The sequence below is a fragment of the Lemur catta genome, chromosome 1, assembly GCF_020740605.2.
Source record: "Lemur catta isolate mLemCat1 chromosome 1, mLemCat1.pri, whole genome shotgun sequence".
Classification (NCBI taxonomy): Eukaryota; Metazoa; Chordata; class Mammalia; order Primates; family Lemuridae; genus Lemur; species Lemur catta.
Genome location: NC_059128.1, coordinates 115,724,990 through 115,746,821, shown reverse-complemented (window position 1 = coordinate 115,746,821; position 21,832 = coordinate 115,724,990). Strand labels below are relative to the sequence as shown.

General features: G+C 44.1%; 1 protein-coding gene and 1 pseudogene across 1 annotated transcript; one reads left to right on the top strand and one right to left on the bottom strand.

Moving 5' to 3' along the window:
- Positions 1-1,605: 1,605 nt before the first annotated feature.
- LOC123638893 (zinc finger protein 709-like) lies at positions 1,606-21,542 on the bottom strand. The gene is made up of 5 exons (XM_045552724.1): positions 21,371-21,542; positions 12,876-13,002; positions 12,577-12,637; positions 9,621-11,863; positions 1,606-1,749 (listed from the first exon to the last, which is right to left on the bottom strand). Exons 1-4 carry the CDS (start codon positions 21,371-21,373, stop codon positions 10,630-10,632), a joined length of 1,425 nt encoding a protein of 474 aa, XP_045408680.1. The 5' UTR covers positions 21,374-21,542; the 3' UTR covers positions 1,606-1,749; positions 9,621-10,629.
- On the top strand, positions 5,229-5,753 carry LOC123639007 (annotated as a pseudogene).
- Positions 21,543-21,832: the final 290 nt, after the last annotated feature.

The following is a 21,832-nucleotide window of genomic DNA, read 5'->3' as shown; positions in this document are numbered from 1 at the left end:
AACTACACTTGTCCAAATTCTAAGAAAGATTAACTGAGCCTGAAACCTTTAAAAAAAGAAATCATTTACCATCAGTTCTCTCTGAGAAGTGTTACCTGTAAGGGCATCATGGCCTGCTTCCTGTTCCAGTCTTTCTGGCCAGGTCTGGGGCAAAAGAATCGCTGTACTGGACACTGAGTCTGGAATTCCCTGCACACACTTGTGACCCGGTCCAGGAGGAAGAAGCAGGCACAACCCAAGGAGTGAGGAAGATGTCAGTGCTCTCTCTGGCAAGCCAGGAAGGAGCAAATCCCGCGGAAGTGGAAATGTCCCCTTGACCCAGGCCTGCCTGGGAAGGAGCTCAGCCCAACAGGGGCTGTGGCAAGAACTTGTCAGTCTGGCTCCACAGTCAGGTTTCCCATCCGAAAAAGACCACCTTTGCCAGCCAAGGCCTGTCTTCTCCCTCTCCCATCATCTGTTTCGCTATAATCCAAGCCCCAATTCTTTCTGTAACCTCAAAAACCTTTCCTTCAGGCCCCTCCAATGGGCCCCCAAACCACAAAGCATGTCTGGGTGTTTCTCATGCATGAATCGCTGTTTGCCGAAACAAACTCTTTAATTTCAGTTTAATTTTTAACAGGAGAATGGAGGGGACTGGGGACCCCACAGACCGCAGCCCCGCCCACGCACGACCCCCCAGCCCCACGGAGTCGGGACCCTCCCTCGATGACCCTCCCGCCGTCACAGTACAATCTGGGGACACGCGGGGCTGCGACCGCGGAGCTGCCCAGAGAGGGCGCCGGGGCTGGGGCCGAGGCAGCCGCGCAGGCACGGGACAGGACGCCCGGGGGCCCGGCTGCCGGCCCAGCCCCACCCTCAGAGGGCCGCAGGGACCAAGGGGCCGAGCTGCGCCAGCGGCACTCGGGTCCGCAGACTCCAGGGCTGACCCCGGGGAGGCCCGGGTCCCGCCACAGCCGGTTCCGGCCAGTTCCAACCAGCCCCGGCTCCCCGCCTGTGGAGAAGCCCGGCCCGGCACACTCACCATATCCCGGCTCCCGGGGGTCCCGGCGTCCTCTCTACGGCTCCTGCTTGCCAGTGCGGGTCACAGCGCGACAGAAGTTGTGGCGGAGGCACCAGGGGAGCAGGAAAGACCGGACCCGCAGCGCGGCCGCCGTGACCCACGCGAGAGTGGGGAGAGGTTGAAGGTCACCCCCTTCCCGCGGCGCGTTTGAACCGCCGTCCTCCATGCCCCGCCTGTTGTCCCAGATTGGATGGGACTCAAAGCCCCGCCCCCTGGGGACTGAGTGACAGGCGAAGCGAAGGGAAACGTGGACCTGCGAAGTCGGACTGACAAGTTCCATACACAGCCTCTCTCGGGCCCACCTCCCTCCCTGCGCCCGGCCTAGGACAAATTTGCATTTTGGCAAACTTGCTCCTGGCTTGCTAGAGAGGGCACTGACGTCTTCCTCACTCAAAGACTGTCCATGCTTCTTCTTCCTGGACAGGGTCACAGGTGTGTGCAGGGAATTCCAGACTCGGTGTCCAGTGCAGCGATCCCCTCACCTCAGAGCAGGAGGGGAGCCCAGACCCGGCCAGACTGGAACAGGATGGAGGTCTGATGTCCTCCTGGGGTCGGGAATTTGGGATGGGGCATGGCCAAGGCTTCTTCACATACCCCTCCTCCTCCTCACAGTGAGGAAATGCTCCCTCCTCCAAGTCCTTCATTTTCACCAGCAGGAAACTCACTTGGAGTCAGTTTCAGCTTCAGACCTAAATAAACCATCGATTTCATAAACCGTTTCTCCAGCAGACAGCCCAAACACGGCAAACAAGCCTGACAGTCACAAAGTTTCTTCATATTTACAAATTATGACCCAAAGTCTGACCCCAGCGACCCTATGCATGCCAAAACCAAAAACACTGTCCAGGAAATGGCCCCACGCACCAGAAGTACAACTTCAGAAACACAGAACCCCCCAACCGCATCTGGACGTGGGACCCCTGCTGTCCAGTGCTCTGGGGCTTCTCAGAGTCCACACTCCTGCTGGGTCTGTCCTGGGCACCTGAAGCTCCCTGCAGGGAGCTGCCTGAGAAGCCTGAGGGGAGTCCCATGTCCCTCCCTTTGCAGGACCAAGACTAGCTTAAGCTTAGAGTCACTGTACTCAGACCTCCAGCTTATTCACTTGCCTCACACCAACATGGACACGTTAAAAGAAAGAGTCAAGTCCCTTAATCCTATTGTTTAAGTAAGAAACCAACAGAGTCTTTACTTCCCTTCTGTGTTTCATTATAAAGTAGAGGAAGAACATGCTAAAATACTTTATATGGATTAAAAAGCTGGCAAATAATTATTCCTGTGAGAAAAACAAAATATGCCACCAAACTATTATTTTCCCTTAACACAAAGGAGAATCACCTCCTTGAGAATGCCACAGAGGTCGTGGCTTTTATGATTGAAATAGTATCAGTAACAGTCTGACCTTGTGAAAAGAGACAAATGTGCATGGACCCACTTATGTCTGACCTTGCCCCGCTCACAATGAAACCATCCCTATAGAAATCAACTGAAACCAAAGGGTTAAAATTGTGCTAGACAAGATGTGGTCACAGTTAAGAATTAACCACCTTCTTTTTTTTTTTTTTGAGACAAAGTCTCACTCTGTTGCCCAGGCTAGAGTGCCGTGGCGTCAGCCTAGCTCACAGCAACCTCAAACTCCTGGGTTCAAGCGATCCTTCTGCCTAAGCCTCCAGAGTAGCTGGGACTACAGGCATGCGCCACCATGCCCGGCTAATTTTTTCTATATATATTGTTAGTTGTCCAGATAATTTCTTTCTATTTTTTTTTGGTAGAGACGTGGTCTCACTCTTGCTCAGGCTGGTCTTGAACTCCTGAGCTCAAAGGATCCACCTGCCTCGGCCTCCCAGAGTGCTAGGATTACAGGTGTGAGCCACCGCGCCCGACTGATACAGAGTCTTGCACTGTCACCCGGGCTACAGTGCTGTGGTATCAGCCTTGCTCACACCAACCTCAGATTCCTGGGTTCAAGCGATCCTCCTGCCTCAGCCTCCCGAGTAGCTGAGACTACAGGTGCACACCATGATGCCCAGCTAATTTTTTCTATATTTAGTAGAGACAGGGTCTCACTCTTGCTCAGGCTGGTCTCAACTCCTGAGCTCAAGTGATCCTCCCTCCTCAGCCTCCTAGAGTGCTAGGATTACAGGCGTGAGCCACTGCACCAGCCCAACCAGCTTCTGCTCCTCCACTGCTTCCCTATAATCGCTTACTGCTTAAGAGTTTGGTCACAAGATTTATAACTTTTCGTAATCACTTCTATGCATAACATATCTGTTATAAGACCCAAGACTGCCTTTAACATGTTTCCCAGACACTGCATTCCTATGGGCCCACTAACACCCACTGGATCAGTGATCTAAACCATGTAACTGACTCAATGGGTCCTATGACCCCCACTGAGTGACCGACTCAGCCCAAGGCACTTTTTACATTCCTGATTTGACCCCCAAAACAATCAGCAATGCTGATTCCCTTCCCCTGCCCCCCTCACCAAATTCCCCTTAAAATCCCCAGCAGAAAGCAAAGAAATGTAACAGGATTACATTTTCTATACCAGCCTAACTTATGGGGTACAATAATTTAATTTGTTACAGTTTGTTTTCTTATCTGTGATGTTTTCTTTTCTTTATAGCTGGTTTCATTTCCTTTCCAACTTAACATTTCATCTTAAGACAATGTGAGGCCGAGCGTGGTGGCTCACACCTATAATCCTAGCACTCTGGGAGGCCGAGGCGGGAGGATCGCTTGAGGTCAGGAGTTCAAGACCAGCCTGAGCAAGAGTGAGACCCCATCTCTACTAAAAATAGAAAGAAATTAGCTGGACAACTAAAAATATATATATGTAGAAAAAATCAGCCAGCCATGGTGGCGCATGCCTGTAGTCCCAGCTACTTGGGAGGCTGAGGCAGAAGGATTGCTTGAGCCCAGGACTTAGAGGTTGCTGTGAGCTAGGCTGATGCCACGGCACTCTAGCCAGGGCAAAGGAGCAAGACTCTGTCTCCACAAAAAAAAAAAAAAAAAGAAAATCAAATATTAAGACAATGTGAGAGCCATGAAGTCTGTGTGTGAGAAAGGTAAGAGTGAAATTAATCTATAATGAACATCAACAAAAAACAGGGAAAGGGTCTTCCCTAGCTCCCTTAGTCATTTACAACATTTTACCAAATGGTGTAGGTGACAAAGAAGGTTCTCTAATCAGAGAAACAAAGATTACAATTGCCTTGGGAGTTAGTCCCAAAATCCCATTGCTTTAAGGCTCAAAATAATTCAGAGTTCCATCAGCTTAGATCCTCTTGCCTCAGCCTCAGGAGTAGCTGGGACTATAGTGCACTCTCCCTGCCCCCACCCCTCCCTCACACTCAGGCTGGTCTCAAACTCCTGCCCTCAACCAATCCCACCTTAGCCTCCCAGAGTGCTAGGATTTCAGGCTCCCAACCCTCACCAGCTTAGATTTTGAAAAACTCACTTTCACAGCCCTTAACAGTCTTCAGGTCACATTTCCTCCTGTCCTTTTCTTCAAGATGGAGGGATCCCAGGGACTGGACCTGAACTGCTATCCTTGTATCCCTGAGAGGGAGTGTGATCCTCTCCTGTTTGGAGAACCCATCCTGCTCTTTCCCCTTTATGTGTAATTAGTGTTGGATCATCTCTGTGCTTAGCTTAGATTCCCTTCCCTCTGGTGTTGAGGAAAAGGAGACACATCTGACCCATCTATGTGTGTTTGCAAAACAAGTGACAGCAAATAGTCATTTCAGTTCCTAGGCACCGGGCTCACACAGGGTGGAGAGATCAAAGCCCTTCAGGGGGAATGTTTCTGAACAGATCACAGATGATTAAATTCCCTAAAAGTAACAGCTTTCCTACTGAAGAAAATTTAAAGTGTTTCTAGTTAAATCATTCCCTTATCAAGCCACCCAATGTTTTCTGGTAATATTGATGATCCTGTTAATTACCCTGATGTTCTTTAATTAATGCATACTGAATAGTGTGGCACTTTAGCTTCTGTAGCCTGGAACTCCTGGAATCAAGTGACCTTCCCACCTCAGCCTCCCCCAAGTAGCTGGCTCTACAGGTGAGAGCTGTGGCTCCCCACTTGCACTTAATTTTTTAAAATGTTTCCTTTAAAACCCAAAGAACACTTTTCGCCCTAAACAGCCTGAGTTGATTCATGAAAATGGTTCATTATTCACTTGACCCAGAAAAACTCCACAAAGTCATGAACATTGAAAGGCTGAAATCTTCGGATTCACTTCAAGAACACTCCTGAAGCTGCCCAGGCCCTCAAGGGTATGCAAATAAAAAAAGCTACCAAGTGTCTGAAAGATGTCCCTTGATTGAAACAATGTGTAGCATTCCATTGTTAGTAGGGTGAAGTTGGTAGGTATGCCCAGGTCAAACAATGGGGTTGGACACAGGGTCTGTGGCCAAAAAGAGCACTGAATTTTTGCTGCACATGCTTAAAAATGCAGAAAGTAATGCTGAACTTAAGAGATTAGATGTAGATTCTCTGGTCATCGAGCACATGCAGGCAAACAAAGCACCCAAGATTCGACAACAGATGTGCAAACGTCATGGTCAGATGGACCCATCCATGAGCTTCCCCTGCCACACTGAGATGGTCATTACTGAAAAGGAACAAATTGGTCCTAACCCAGAAGAGGAGGCTGCACAGAAGAAAAAGATTTCCCAGGGCCTGTGAGGTGACCCACACCTGTAATCCTAGCACTCTGGGAGGGAGAGGCAGGAGGATCACTTGAGCTCAGGAATTCGAGACCAGTCTCATCAAGAGTGAGACCCTGTCTCTCCTGTCTCTACAAAAATAGAAAAATTAGCTGAGCGTGGTGGCGCTTGCATGTAGTCCCAGCTACTTGGGAGGATGAGGCAGGAGGATCACTTGAGCCCAGGAGTTTGAGGTTGCTGTGAGCTAGGCTGATGCGGCAGCACTCTAGCCCGGGCAACAGAGTGAGACTGTCTCAAAAATAAATAAATAAATAAAATAATGAATCAATTAATAAAAAATAAATAAATTTTTCAAAAAAGAAAAAGATAGTGGAGAAGAAAACAAAATTTATGGCATGGAAATAAATTCAGCATAAAGTAAATGTAAAAAAATAAAACAGAGCAACCAAAATCACCCTAAAATAAAAATAGCATACTGTACTAAATAAATAAGCATTTTTGATACCTCTCTGATAAAAGTTGGCTGTGACAGACAAAATGAAAATAAGTGTTGCTGATTGGCAGGTTCTGTGTTCACCACGTGTAGGGACGGACTCTTGTCACTAGGGTACAAGTAATTCATCAGGGCAACTGCCAGGCTGGGCTTGTGGAATTGGCAGCACCTGTGCAGCTAAAGCACAATTCTTGAGCAGGTAGTTGCAGAATCACATGCCACAGTGACAAGAAAATACTTGGTCTTTAATGGTTTACGTTCCATTCACATGTGTGAAATTGCACTTTGTTTCACATTTCTCAATATCTGGTGTTGACTTGTTAGTGAGATGATCATAGAGACAGGAAATTCTTCTATGTGTTTCTTTTAGATTACTGATGTTGACTGAAGAAAAAATTAAACTTTTTAAAGAACTAAAGTTACATTTATTTAGAAGTGTCACTGAGAACTATAGACCAAGGAGGCCTAGAATCTGAGAGCAGTGCAGTTCTGCTAGACTGCTCCAACACAGTATTTCAGTTCAGGTTATATTGTGAACTAAAAATAAAATCCTAAGCTCCTTGCCAACTAAATGGATCCCCTCTTGGCCAAGGGGATACCAGAAGAACCTTAAAACTGAGTTTTCGGCCAAGAAGAGAAGGGAAGTTGGACATGCCTTGTTATGCCCCTGCCCCTTTGGAGTTTAGATTAATTGCAAACAGGACCTAACACTACGCAAGGCAAAGGTTCAGTCATATCTAGCAACCCCTAAAATTTCATTAAATGGGTATTTTATTTACCCAGAATAATGTGGCTTACTTTGCAACCAGACATGGCAGATAGTAGACCTTTATCTTAACTCAAGCATTCCTATCTACTGGCTCCAAATCTTTAGACAAAGCTTTATTTCCTTAACTAATTACAAACCAAAGAATCTCTGGACTCTCCTATAAGCTATAAGCCTCCGCTTTGAGATGTCCCACCTTTTTGGGCCAAACCAGTGTATACTTTCCATGTATTGATTTATGATTTTTTCCTACAATTCCCGCTTCCTTAAAATGTATAAAATCAAACTGTAATCTGGCCACCTCAGGTTCATTTTCTCAGGACCTCTTGAGATATGTTCCCTGAGCCAAGGTCACTCATATTGGCCTTAGAATAAATTCTTTTACATTATTTTACAGAGTTTGGTTTTTTTCTGTTAACAATATACAGGCGGTGGAGACTATGTGCAAACTCACATCTAAGTTTAGGTGCAAGAGTAGATCGTGTTATAATTTACAGATGCATAATCACTAACACAGTCAGACTTTATCTTATGTGTAGAAAAAGGCCAGGACTAGGGTTATTTATTTATTTATTTATTTTTTGAAACAGGGTCTTACTCTGTTGCCCAGACTGAAGTGCAGTGGTGTCATCATAGCTCACTGCAACCTTGAACTCCTGACCTTAAGAGATCCTCCTGCCTCAGCCTCCCAGAGTGCTAGGATCACTGGCATGAGACACCGGGCCTACATGGGGTATTTATCTTTTAAGGAATATAGGCCAGGTGCGGTGGCTCACGCCTGTAATCCTAGCACTCTGGGAGGCCGAGGCGGGTGGATTGCTCGAGGTCAGGAGTTGGAGACCAGCCTGAGGAAGAGTGAGACCCCGTCTCTACTAAAAATAGAAAGAAATTATCTGGACAACTAAAATATATATATATATATATATAAAAATTAGCCGGGCATGGTGGCGCATGCCTGTAGTCCCAGCTACTCGGGAGGCTGAGGCAGTAGCATTGCTTAAGCCCAGGAGTGTGAGGTTGCTGTGAGCTAGGCTGACGCCACGGCACTCACTCTAGCCAGGCCAACAAAGCGACACTCTGTCTCAAAAAAAAAAAAAAAAAAGGAATATAGTGACTCAGGCGTGGGATGTGGTGAGCTCTATCCTATTTTCTTTCTTTCTTTCCTTTTTTTTTTTTTTTTGAGATAAGTGTCCCACTCTCTCACCTTGGGTAGGGTGCAGTGGTGTCATTATAGCTCACTGCATCCTCAAACTCCTGGACTCAAGCAATCATCCTGCCTCAGCTTCCCGAGTAGCTAGGACTTCAGGCATGCACTACCATGCCCAGCTAATTTTTTTCTATTTTTAGTACAGACAGGGTCTCACTCTTGCTCGGGCTGGTCTCAAACTCCTGAGCTCAAGCAGTCCTCCCATCTCGGCCTCCCAGAGTGGTAGGATGACAGGTGTGAGCCACCATGCCCAGCCTATCCTGTTTTCTTTTCAAAGCATCTTTCTAGAGAGCTGCACAGCCTCACAGAGTCAGGGGCTTTGTGAAATTATGCTTGTAAGGAAAAATAAGCAAACATGGCCTCTTGCATTTTATCATTTTGTTTCACACTTAGTAGTATGCCCTAGACATGGTCGTACACAGCCCCATTGTATTTCTGGCTTTATACCCTATGAATGGGAAGGAAATAGTGGTAATTCAGTGTTTCTAGTACTTATATACTAGTTGTTGTAGGAAAACAGCCTGAATGAGACTTAGCAGGGTCAAAAAAACCCATAATCAAACCATAACAAAACTGAAATAACCAATCTCTCAGATCAAATCCCCAGTTTGAATGATTAGCTTCATAGCTGATGTGGGTCCTGGGGTGATTGGTGGCAGAATGTGTTTCTTGGAGTAGGTATTATATTCATATGTTGTTTACTATCCTGTTTTAGCCTTTAGTGTTACTGCACCATCTCCCTCCAATGGAGCCAATGCACTGCTCCTAAAACTATACAATATCAAGCACCCTCTCTCTAGGCCTAGGGACTGTTGAAGAAGAGGAGGGCATGTGAGATTGGAAGGGCTGGTTTCCAGGCGTGAAGTGTAGGAAAACAGCCTGTTGCATGTCAGAGTGACATTAATATCTTAAAGTGAAACTACCAGGGTGACTGATGTTTGACTCCTGCATATCAAAGTGTTCTACAGCAAAATGTTTAAACAATGCCTGTAGCATAGCTAATGATTCATAAAGATGCTTATCTAACCTCACAAGGGGTCACAAGTTTTGGTAAGAAAGCCTGCAAATATGACCAGCTATACATGTCTGTTATCCTAAAATCTTGCTATATAAAGGATACTTTCTGGAAGATGGGTATAGGGACCCACCATGTCACGTAGTCACCCAAGACATCCCTTCTCTTGGTAATTCTTGATTAAATATTTCTTTCTGAGAAACTAGAATTGCCATTCTCTTTCTTTGGTCCCTTACCTACCAAAGTAGGTTAGGTTTGCATACATCTGCTCAAAGAGGAAAAGAAGGGAGGTGATGATCTTGGCACTTTAAAAAAGTCATGCCATAATTTTCCCAAGATATGGTACTTGAGCTGAATCTCTGAGAAAAAGTACAAACTAGCCCAGTGCTAAAGACACTTATTTACCTGGTAGATGCACTTTCATGCTCTATATGGTTCTGTGTCCCACGAAGCTAACCTACAAGTATAAAAGTCAGGTTCCCTCAGCCTCTGGGTTCCAGTCGGTTCAACTCATGGTACCAGGAGGAAACCAACATATAGGAAGAGAGAAAAGTGAGGTTCTTCATTCGCCTGGCTGCCACCATGCTGTCCTGGGGAGCTGGCAGTCTTGTTTTCCTCTGCTACAGGCCACAGCTCCTGCTGAATTGGCCTCCATTGAAGTTCAGGGTCTTACTGGAGTCCGGTGATGGCTCCATCCTGTTTTTCCTTGAGGCCTAGTGATGATGCTGTTTGCTCCTTGCTGTTGCTACCTTGGTCATTTTTCATGGGAGTTGAACATGAGAGAATATTCCCACCCATGGCAGTCTGAATTCACTTTCTGGTAAATATATTACAATGTTTGAAGGTCAAGCAAACTGCAGATTGTTGGTTTCTTTTTTCTTTTAATCTTCTTCAAAATATTTTTTCTCTTATTTTTTTTTTCCATTTCTTTCTACCACAGAAACATCTTTGAAATCCTACACCTCTGATAAAATGAAAGTCAAATGATTTTGAGGATATTCTTGGTTGTCAAGCCAAGGAATCAGGGCTGGAAGCAAGTTGGGCTGAAAGCAAATGTCCACACAGCCCGGGTGAATCTGGTTGTCTCCCTGTATGGTGCATCTAAAACATAACTAATACTTCTCCCTTGTCTGCCTTCTAAATCTCATGTAAAATGGGCTACTGGTGAATTGTATCATGGAATCATCCAACTCTAGATTTTATTTTCCTATCACAGGTCTCTTTACTTAAAAGTCACTTATCTCACAAGGTTGTTTCCACTCTATTTTCTAGTGTTTGAAAGTTCTGGGACAACTGAATGCTTTCCAAATTCTTTACATTAATAGGATTTCTCTCATATATTAATAGTATGAGTTCTTTCACATATTTTGCAGGAAGTGGGATAAATAAAGCCTCTCCCACATTCCTTACCTTCTTAGGATTTCTCTCCAGTGTGAGTCTTTTCATGTTTTCGAACATACTTGGGACAACGGAAGGCTTTACCACAATGCTTACACTCATAGAGTGTGTTAGTGTGACTCCTTTCATGATATCGAAATGAACTGGGACAATTGAAGGCTTTCCCACATTGCTTACATTGATAGGGCTTCTCTCCAGTGTGAATTCTTTCATGTCTTTGAAGTGCACTCGGAGTATAAGCCCCTTTCCCACACATCTTACATTTATAAGGTTCATCTCCAGTGTGTGCCTTTATGTGCCTCTGAACACTTTTCAGATGAGAAAATGCCTTCCCACATTGCTTACATTCATAGGGTTTTTCTCCAGTGTGAGTTTTTTTATGAGTATGAAGGGAACCAGAACAGTTGAATGCTTTCCCACACTCCTTACATTCATATGGCTTCTCTCCTGTGTGAGTTCTTTTATGTCTACGAAAGGTACTGGGCAAATTGAAGGCTTTCCCACATTCTGTACATTCATACGGTTTCTCACCAGTGTGACTTCTTTTATGTCTATGAAAGGAACTGAAATAAATGAAGGCTTTCCCACATTCCTTACATTCATATGACTTCTCTCCCGTGTGACTCTTTTTATGTCTGTGAAAGGAACTGTAATGAATGAAGGCTTTCCCACATTCCTTACATCGATAACGCTTCTCTCCAGTGTGAGTTCTTTCATGTGCTCGAACAGAACTGGAGATACGGAAAGATTTACCACATTGTTCACATTTATATGGTTTCTCTCCAGTGTGAATCCTTGCATGTATAAGATATAAACTAAGATAAGCAAAGACTTTTCCACATAATTTACATATATAAGGTCCATGTCCATTGTGCCTTACCATGTGTCTACGAAGACTTGTGAGAGACTTGAAGGTTCTTCCACATTCCTTACATTCATAGGGTTTGTCTCCAGTGAGAGGCGTTTCATGTGTTTGAAAAGAGTTACGATGACTGAAGACTTTCTCATGTTGCTTACGGGTGTACAGCTTTCCTCCATGTTCTTTATATGCATACGGTTTGTGTTCAGTGTCAGCTCTGATGTGCCTATGAAAGGATGAATGACCAATAGAGACTTCTCGACACACACTGCTTTCACATGGTTTTACTCCAGGAGTTTTCTTGGTCAGCATGTGTTGAGGAACCTGGCTGTAGGTTGCTCCACACTCACTATCGCCTTTCCCTCCAAAGAGTTTCTCTCCCATAATACTTCTGTAGAAAATGAGAAGCACAATATTAAGGGTTTATTTATGAATAATTCTATACTTATTAATAAGTATTACACTAACATTTTTAACATTATAAAGAAAAGCACAGGCTTTATGCCCTGTCTGAAGTGTTTGAACATGAATAGACCACAATGCTCTGTAAGATGGCCCAGCCATACCTACTATCAAAAAATAATATTCATATGGGATTTCATAACACTATGTCCAAGTAAACTATCTCACAAACATTAAATATCTTTCTCGAATTTAAGGTTTTTGTTGTTATTGTTGTTGTTGAGACAGAGTTTCACTCTGTCACCCTAGCTAGAGTACAGTGGCCTCATCACAGATCACTGCAACCTCAAACTCTCGGGTGCCAGTGAGTCTGCCTCAGCCTCTCAAGTAGCTGAGACTACAGGCGCCTGCCACTATGCCCAGATAATTTTTTCTATTTTTTTGCAGAGATAGGGTCTTGCTCTTTCTCAGGCTGGTCTCAAACTCCTGGCCTCAAGCAATCCTCCTGCCTTGATCTCCCAGAGTGCTAAGATTACAGGCATGAGCCACCGTGCCTGGCCTAAGTATGTTTTTTAAGAGAAAATTTTCTAAGAATAGATACATTTGATGGTGGGCTTATTTGTTTTGTTTACATGTTTGGAATATTTTCTGACATTCTAAAATTCTCTTTAGAGACATTGCTATGTCTTATAAATACATTACCTTAGATTTCTCCTGGGATTTTGGTACTGTTCCTCAATGTTCTGGTCTTTCCATTTTTTCCCTAAAATATAGACCCAAAAGGGGGGGATAAAATAAAATAAAATATAGACCAAAAATAGTCATGAATTATTACAAAATTATGAAAAAATTGTTAGTTTCTATGTTCATGGTACAATGCAGTCATGCTTGATTTATTCACCAAAGTATTCCTGTCCATATTCCAAATCACTGAACAGCACTTATAAATAAGAAACACTTGTTCTCTGAATCACTGAGGGAAGGAATGTTGTCACCCTTACCTATACAGGACAGGTTCCTCAAGGTATCCCGCATCACATCTCTGTAGAGATTCTTCTGGGATGGTTCCAGCAAAGCCCACTCATCCAGAGTGAAGTTCACAGCCACATCCTCAAATGCCACTGAATCCTGAAACATCCCACATGTGTAGAGGAGCATGGGTAAGACTCACAACCCTGGGGACCTATACTGTATGCTAAGAAGTTCACATGATGTTGTGAACTCCAAACATTTATTACAAGACTTGGTCATCAGATTCTTATTCTCTATTCACACTCACTTCCTTCCACACAGGAATTCTGATGCTAGAATGGAACTATTGGGTAAAGCAACAGGGGAATAGGAAATTCCATCTTGTTGATGAATCCAGAAAGATGTGCTCCCTGGGTCTCCCCTAACGCCTCTTTGTGCAGTGGATCTGTAGCACTGATCACAACAAAGTTCTGCTGATTACTGTGCAGAAAAATGTTAGCATCAGCAATCCTGAGACTGCATATTCTTGAAAATGCTTGTTTGCAAAATTTAACGTTTGATGGTATTTTGGATGGGACACCACCACCCAACTGATAACAGAGTCATAACTGAAACAGAAACCCATGAGCAGACACTTTTGTGGGAAACAGTACTGGGGTAAGAAAACCTAAATTGTAATTGATGAATTGTTGAAGGCTGAATGGGGACAATGTTAGAGGTACAAACTCCAGGGTGCCCAATCTTAAGTTAAAAAAAAAGCATATATGAGCCAGGCATGGTGGCTCACACCTGTAATCCTAGCACTCTGGGAGGCTGAGGCAGGAGGATCACTTGAGGTCAGGAGTTAGAGACCAGCCTAAGCAAGAGTAAGACCCCGTCTCTACTAAAAATAGATATTAGCTGGACAACTAAAAATATATAGAAAAAAATTAACCAGGCATGGTGGCACATGCCTGTAGTCCCAGCTACTTAGGAGGCTGAGGCAGAAGAATTGCTTGAACCTAGGAGTTTGTGGTTGCTGTGAGCTAGGCTAATGCCACAGTACTCTAGCCCCTGCAACAGAGTGAGACTCTGTCTCAAAAAAAAAAAAAAAAAAAAAAAAGAAATCCTATGACTCAACAACAGGAACAACAAAATCAAACACCTCAAATAAAAAGGTTTGGTGAGAATGTTGAGAAATTGGAGCCCATGTCATTGTCCAAAGGAATGTAAGCTGGTTCAGCCCATATGAAAAACACTATGGCAGTTCCCCAAAAATAAATAATAAAATTACAACTCTTTCCCCATACATTAAGATTCAATTCAAAAGAATTGAAAGCAGGATCATTTTTTTTTTTTTAAACAGAATCTCACTCTGCTGCCCGGGCTAGAGTGAGTGCCGTGGCATCAGCCTAGCTCACAGCAACTTCAAACTCCTGGACTCAAGAGATCCTTCTGCCTCAGCCTCCCGAGTAGCTGGGACTACAGGCATGTGCCACCATGCCCTGCTAATTTTTTCTATATATATTTTTAGCTGTCCATATAATTTCTTTCTATTTTTTTTAGTAGAGACGGGGGTCTCGCTCTTGCTCAGGCTGATCTCGAACTCCTGAGCTCAAACAATCCGCCCGCCTTGGCCTCCCAAAGTGCTAGGATTACAGGTGTGAGCCACTGCACCCGGCCTGAAAGCAGGATCTTGAAAAGCTATATGAAAAGAATTGATCATGATAGCCCACAGGTGGATTGACCCAAATGTCCTTGAGGAATGAGTGGGTAAGCAATATGCGGTATGCACATACATTCAATGGGATACTATTTAATCACATAAAATAACACCCTGTCCAATGCTGCAACATGCAATGAAATGCAGGACACTACACTAACTACAAAAAGCCAGTCAGAAAAAGAAAAATACAATATGATTCATCTCAGGTAAGTGATGAAAGTTGTCAAACTCAAAAAATAGGAAGTGGAATGCTATTGTCAGTGGCTGAGAGGAAGGGGAAGAGAGATGTGGTGTTCAGTGGGCATAAAATATGAGCGTTACAAGATGAAAGATTCTGGAGAGTGGCCACACAACAAGGTGAGGATAGTTAATATTATTCACTTAACTGTATGCTTAAAAATTCTGAAGTTGGTAGTATATTTTCCAGTATATTCTTTACAACAATTAAAAATAATAAGTCATATATATTACCAAAGCAGCAAACAAATTGATTAAAAGATTGGTAAAGGATTTGGTAAAGGATTTTAATAACATTTCTCTGAGTCATACACAAATGGCCGTAAGCACAAGAAAAGATGCTCTCAACATCACAAATCATTAGGCGCAAGTATTTCACAACTTTTTTTTTTTTTTAAGACAGAATCTCTCTCCGTCGCCCCAGTTAGAGTACAGTGGCATCATCATAGCTCACAACAGCAACCTCAAATTCCTGGGCTCAAGTGATCCTCCTGCCTCAGCCTCCCAGCTAGCTGAGTAGCTGGGATTATAGGTGCATGAGACCACGCCTCGCTAATTTTTTCTATTTTTACTAGAGACAGGGTCTCACTCTTGTTCAGGCTGGTCTCGAACTCCTGAGCTCAAGAGATCCTCCTGTCTCAGCCTCCCAGAGTGCCAAGATTATAGGCGTGAGCCACCATGCCCAGCCCATTTTACACAATGTAGTTTCAGGTAGTTCTTCAGTGCTTTCCTCTCATCAAAAATATTCATATAAACAAAATTTAAAACTTTTAAATAGAATCATTTACTGCTTTCTGGAAAAACTGTAATGAAACAGCTGTTCCAAATGTAGTATGGGGGACACATAGTTCATAATCATGACAGTTGGAGAGGGGAAGTTGGTGTTTTGGAATGTGAGGATGGAGCCAAAAATTTAGGGACTTATTGTCAGGCCTAAGAAGAACTAGGCTGGGGCTCAAGGACTCTCTTCTTGACCAAACTTGAATCAGCCTCCTCAGAACCCTCTTCTTGACTAGGCTGTCACCTTGTCTTGCAGAGCTCAGTTACAGCAAGAATCCTTCTAAGGCACTCTTAGAAGAGAATCCCCCATGCTTAATATTCAGTCAAGTTCCCTTTCCCTCACCTGTCATAATCAAGCAAGCTTATCTTCCCTGACTCTTCCTACCTAACCAAGTTCCATTCTTTCCCTCACCTTGTCCATTGGCTATAATTTCAATAGTGTCAGTTGCAATCAAGTTTGGGTTTAATCTCTCTCTGCTACTATAGTTCTTGTGACTCATATTGCAATTGGGTTGATTATAGACTTTCTTGACATTTTGTAACAAGTTTTCAGAGCAATCTCTTTTCACAAAAGACAGCTGATAGACTTCAGACTCAGCTTCACATGTTTGGAATTCACAGGAGAGAACAGGCTCCCTCCCTGTAGGGAGGAAGGGAGAGCTGGGGTCCACATAGGCCATCCTGCTGGGCCCACCCAAGCCTGATTCCATGGAGGGAGGGGGTGTCCTGAGAGTCCCTCCCAACCATAAACCCAAAACACCAGGAAGTCAGATTTCTCTCCTTAAGGCCTCTATGTTGTAATCTCATAAACTGTGTGAGATACAAAACTGTGGGTGCCCAGAAAGGGCCCAGGGTGGAGCTTGACTCCTGCAGTGATGGGACAGGAGGCCTGCGAGTCTGGCTGCCAATCCACCCCCGATCCTGTGTGATGTAGAAGACTGAAGTTCAAGCTCATCTTGATATATATCCCTGCCAGATAAAGGATTTGCAAGGTTTTCTTCTACTTGGTGAATTCTCTTTTCAATTTCAATCTTTTCCTTTCTTTCTTTCTTTTTTTTTAGAGCTTACAGTACCTGGTATTCCCAGGTGCTCTCCTATCCAACTGCCAACTGGGGTCAACCCCGCTTAGCTACCCTAATGACTTCAGTTGAGATCTGCTGGGTTCATGGTTGTATGGCCTATGGCCATATACTTTTCAATTTCTTGATGGTGTCTTTTGAAGCACAAAAGTTTTAAATTTTGATGTAGTCTAAATTATATTTTTTTCTTTGTTCCTAGTGCTTCTGTTGTCATATCACAGACTCTTTCTCCTAAATCAAAGATTATGAAGATTTTTGGATGGCACACTCTATAGCATCAAGGGGGTGAGGTGAAGCTTTGTTCCCATAAAAGGCTGAGACTGGCATATTTGAATTATTCTGCAGGCTGACATGGAACTGAAACCCACTATACCATAAAGGATAAAACTATATAAATTTATACTATAACAGCATAATAACATATTATACTGTAATACCACCCATATATGTAGTTGTGGATACATTATATACAATATTAACCAATTACTGATATAACTAGGCCACATACTACATACATTCGTGTGCATGAATATATGTATCTATCTATAAACACACATGACACTATAGTAAACAATGATAGACAGTATTATGATACTGTATATGAATATCCCCTTTAAATGCTGATACAAAAAGCCCCAGTGATATATTTTCAAGAAGAATCCAGCAATATACGATGATAATAATACTCCACAAACAATAAGATTTAATCCAGGAAAATAACATTGCTTTTACCTCTTAAAATCTGCTCATGCAATCCACCAAAGTAATAGAATCAACATTAAAAACAAGTACATCCTAATAGATGCCAAAAATCATGTGACAAACCTCAACACCCCTTCATGATAAAAATACTCAATAAACTAGAAATAGAAGGGAACTTCCTCAATCTACCATAAGGCATATACAAAAAACACACAGCCACACACACACTCAATGGTGAAAGATCAAATCCTTTCTCCCCAAAATAAGACACAATAAATGATGCCTGCTCTCATTCCTTCTATTCATTTGGGAAAGGAGGTGCTACTAGGACAACCTGGCCAGAAAATAAAAGAAAAGCCTTCCAGATTCATAGGACATACACATAGTAGCACCCCTGACAGAAAAACAGACTTTGTCACTGCATATACAGATATGCAAACACAGAGAGAGACACAGAAATACAAAAGACCCCAAATGGCCAACATAATACTTAAGGAAAAAAGCTGTCTATAACACTTCCTATAAAGCTACAGTAATCAAGACAGTATGGTATTGACATTTCAAAAAGAATGCACAAATACATTAATGGAACACAACAGTCAGCCCAGAAATAAACCCAAATGCATTATTAATATGCATCATTAACGTAAATGAAAAATGCAAAATTTGGAACTTCTAGATGATAACACAGGTGAAAAATCAAGATGACCTTATTTGTCAAGGTCTCACATGCAACAGCAAAAGTAAGACCTGTGAAAATTGCTCAATTGGACTTCATTCAAATTAAAAACTTGCTGTTTTGCAAAAGACACTGTTCATAGAATGAAAGATGGGTTGCAGAGTAGGATAAAATAGTTGTAAAACACCTGTCTCATAAAGAACTGCTACCCAAAATGTACAAAGAACTCTCAATACTTAAAAAAAAAATAACCAACCAATGAAAAACTAAGCAAAAGCTCTGGAAATACACATCATCTAAGAAGACATGCATAATAGCCAACAAACATAAGACAGGATGCTCAACATCAGATGTCATGAGAGAACAGCAAATGAAAACAATGAAGTAACACCAAATACCTGGAAGAGTAGCTGAAATCCCAAACACTGACACCACCAAAGGTAAGCTGGTCTCTAACTCCTGGCCTCCAGTAATCCTCCTGCCTCAACCTCCCAAATAGCTAGGACTACAGTTGCCAGACATGACACCAAGCTCAAGATGAGGCTTTCAATAGGTGAATGGATAAACAAACTGTGGGACACCCATACAATGAAATATTATTCAATAATAAAAAGAAATGAGCTTTAAAGCCATGGGAAGACCTTAAATGCATATTGTTACAGGAAAGGAGCTATTCTGAAACGGCTACTTACAGTATGATTTCATGTATATGATATTTTAGAAAATGCAAAACTCTAGGGGCAGTAAAATCATCACTCCTTGCCAGGGATTAAGGGGGCTGGGGAGATGGAGAGGAGAGTAATGATTCAGTGGAAATGAGTTAAACTCCAAGTGTTAGTAAATCACAAGAATAAACATGTATGAAAGTGAGATGATTAATTCATACACACTTTACTGCATTTCCTACTCAATATCAATGTATCCATTATCTACAGCCCAGCAACTTTTTCCCAATGGATAAAAAACTTCATGTTCCATTTTCACTTGGGGACAAAACCAAGAATGACATTCTTAACAAGATCAAAAAATAAACTCGAAGCAACCCAAGTCCCATAAGCAATGCAATGGATGAGTCAATTGGGTGTCTGATGCCTTTAGATAGCTGTGTGTGTACAACTGAGGCAAGGAGAGAGACAAAGGCACCAGAAATAAACCATTTCAGCATACCACATTAGTGGTATATTAATGGTAATATTAAGTTACTGAAAACTCAAAAGTGGCAAAACTCTGCTTTGTGATAAAGAGATGATAAAGCTATGAAGAGTAACGAAAAGAATCACAACTTTGGTCACCTCTGGGTGCCAAAGGGAGGTAAGATCAGGGAGGCACACCAGGACTGTCCGAGGTCTTTTGGTTTCCCTGGGTGGTGTGTCCCTGGGTATTTATATTATTATTTCAACTTAGCATCAAACAATTTATTGCAAGAACTCTATTTGGTTCTTCAGACCTTATCACACACTTTACTAAGGTTCCGACCAAGTGAATAAAATTCTTACACCCAGATCATGGAAGAAAATTCGTAAGTGCTTAGGTAAAGAGCAAATATACGGCAGCAAGATTCTGCAAAGGAAACCAAAGGAATGCAGCTCAGGCAGGCAGCTGGCATCACCCGCAGTTCACTGTAAGGCTGGTAGCAGGTACCCCTCCCTTCCCTAATGGAAAAAAGAAGAGGTCCCTCCTATCCCTCAATACCCGCCCCAAAGCTGAAACAAAGAAATTCTTCACTCCTTGCACCGACATCTCCTGACCATAGAAACTCTCATGCCCCAGCCCTAAGAACCTATATAAACCCACTCAGACTTCTGGGCGGGGCGGCCTCTCTGGTACCACTCCGTGGGTCCCGTGAGGCTAGCCCGGGTCCCTCTCTCGGGACTCGTTACCCCCACCTGGGAGCGCTCCAATAAAGCCTCTTTACTTATTCCTTTCAACTTTGTTCGTCTTTCTTTCTCTGGAGCTGGCTACTTCAAAGAAACCTTACATTCACAAGGGACCCCACACTGCCATAGGTCAGCACATTTCCAAGCTTGGGACCCACCCTGACCCTGCAGATGGAGCCCAGGGTGGCTCACTCCAAGGCAGTGTGGGAGGGAAACCTGAGCAGCCAGGAAACTGAATTCTATGGAAAAAACACAACCTGGAATTAATTAAACTCTTGTACCCCCTAAACCAGCCTTGTATACAAAACGTTGCAATCCTGCTACATTTCTTTGTTCATTGCCTGTATAAAGCGAGAACTTCACTTTTAACTTCGGAGCACTGAACCTATTTCTCTGGAGTATGTACTTTCTAGAATGGTCATTCTCAGCTTTTCGCTTGAATAAAATCTTTAAAAGTGAACTGTGATCCTTTCACTTATTTCAGGTTGACAAATTCAAATAGGGCAACAACATAACTGTAACCAATCAAGTGCTTAACGTGGGTTGGACTCTCCTGCACCTTATAAAAGCCTTTCCTTGCACCACAAACCACCAACCACGACTGGGGTTTTTCTCATTCATGAACCACTGTTTGCCCAAATAAACTCCTTAATTTTTAACAGTGCTTCAGTTGAATTTTTAACAGGAATAAGGAGGGACTGTGGGGACCCCACAAACCACAGCCCCCCGCCTCGCTCAGGAACCGCACACATCTGTAACCGGCTCTATGAACAAATTTCAACGACCCAGGTATGGTCTTTTGTAGTCTTTCCCCTTAACTAACCACTGGACCTTTTGGGGTTGTTTTCCAGAAATGGCGGAATTTCTGCAAAACAAAGGAGTTGAGACTCCTCCGAAGGTCCCCGCGCAGACGTCTTGGCACGAAGACTCATCCCCCACAACCCGCCCCAAATCACGTACCCGCCCCCCCCCACACTTTCGGAGACAGAGATTTGAGGCTGCTTGTCCCGCTCTCCCTAATTCCTATTAAAAATTCCTTTCTTCCTTGGGAATTCTCCTTGTCTTAATAACTGGCCCTCACTGCAGCGAACAAACAGACCTAGCCGGAAAAGCTCTTGAGGTTTCCATAACAACCAATCAGAACCCTCCCCCGATGACCTCCCGTCGTCACCGCGCAATCTGGAGAGATGCGGGGCTGTGGGCGCGGAGCCGCCCAGAGAGGGCTCCGGGATCGGGGCCGAGGTCGCCACACAGGGACAGGACAGGACGCCCGGCGGCCCGGCTGCTGGCCCAGCGCCACCCCGCTGGCCGGAGGGACCGAGGGCCGAGCTGCGCCAGCGGCGACTCGGGTCCGCAGACTCCGGAGCCGACAGCGGGGAGGCCCGGGTCCCGCCACAGCCGGTTCCAGCCGGTTCCAACCAGCCCCTCCTCCTGATCTGGGGCCCCCGGGCCCCAGCACACTCACCATTTCCCGGCTTCCAGGTGTCCCGGCGTCCTCTCTACGGCTCCTGAGATCAGTACAGGTCACAGGGTAGGTGGCGGCGAGACAGGATCTATGGTGGAGGCACCTGCAGCCTCTCGAAGCAGCGAAGATGGGACCCAGACCGCCGCGGGCGGGACACACGCAGGAATACTGGGAGCTTGGAGGTCGCCGCCTCCTTCCCGCGGCGCATTTGAATGGACAGCGCGCAGGCCCCGCCCCAGCGCCCCTGATTGGATGGCGCCCCAGGACTCAGTGTCCAGGGCCCGGACCCTGTCGCCTCAGAGCAGGAGGGGACCCCACACTAGGCCAGGCAAGACTGGGAAAGGACAGAGGGCCTGATGTCTTTGTGGAAATAGGAATTTGGGACGAGGCATGGCCAAGGCTTCCTCACATATCTGTCTGTCCCCTTGTCACAGTGTGGAAATGGTCCCTCCTTCAAATCTT

What these genes read in the sequence shown, in the direction of transcription:
- LOC123638893 (XM_045552724.1), bottom strand. An exon ending in GAGGAACCTGTCCTGTATAG is followed by an intron (nt 12,638 to 12,875) that starts GTAAGGGTGACA and finishes TCTATATTTTAG; the next exon opens with GGAAAAAATGGAAAGACCAG. An exon ending in AATCCCAGGAGAAATCTAAG is followed by an intron (nt 11,864 to 12,576) that starts GTAATGTATTTA and finishes CATTTTCTACAG; the next exon opens with AAGTATTATGGGAGAGAAAC.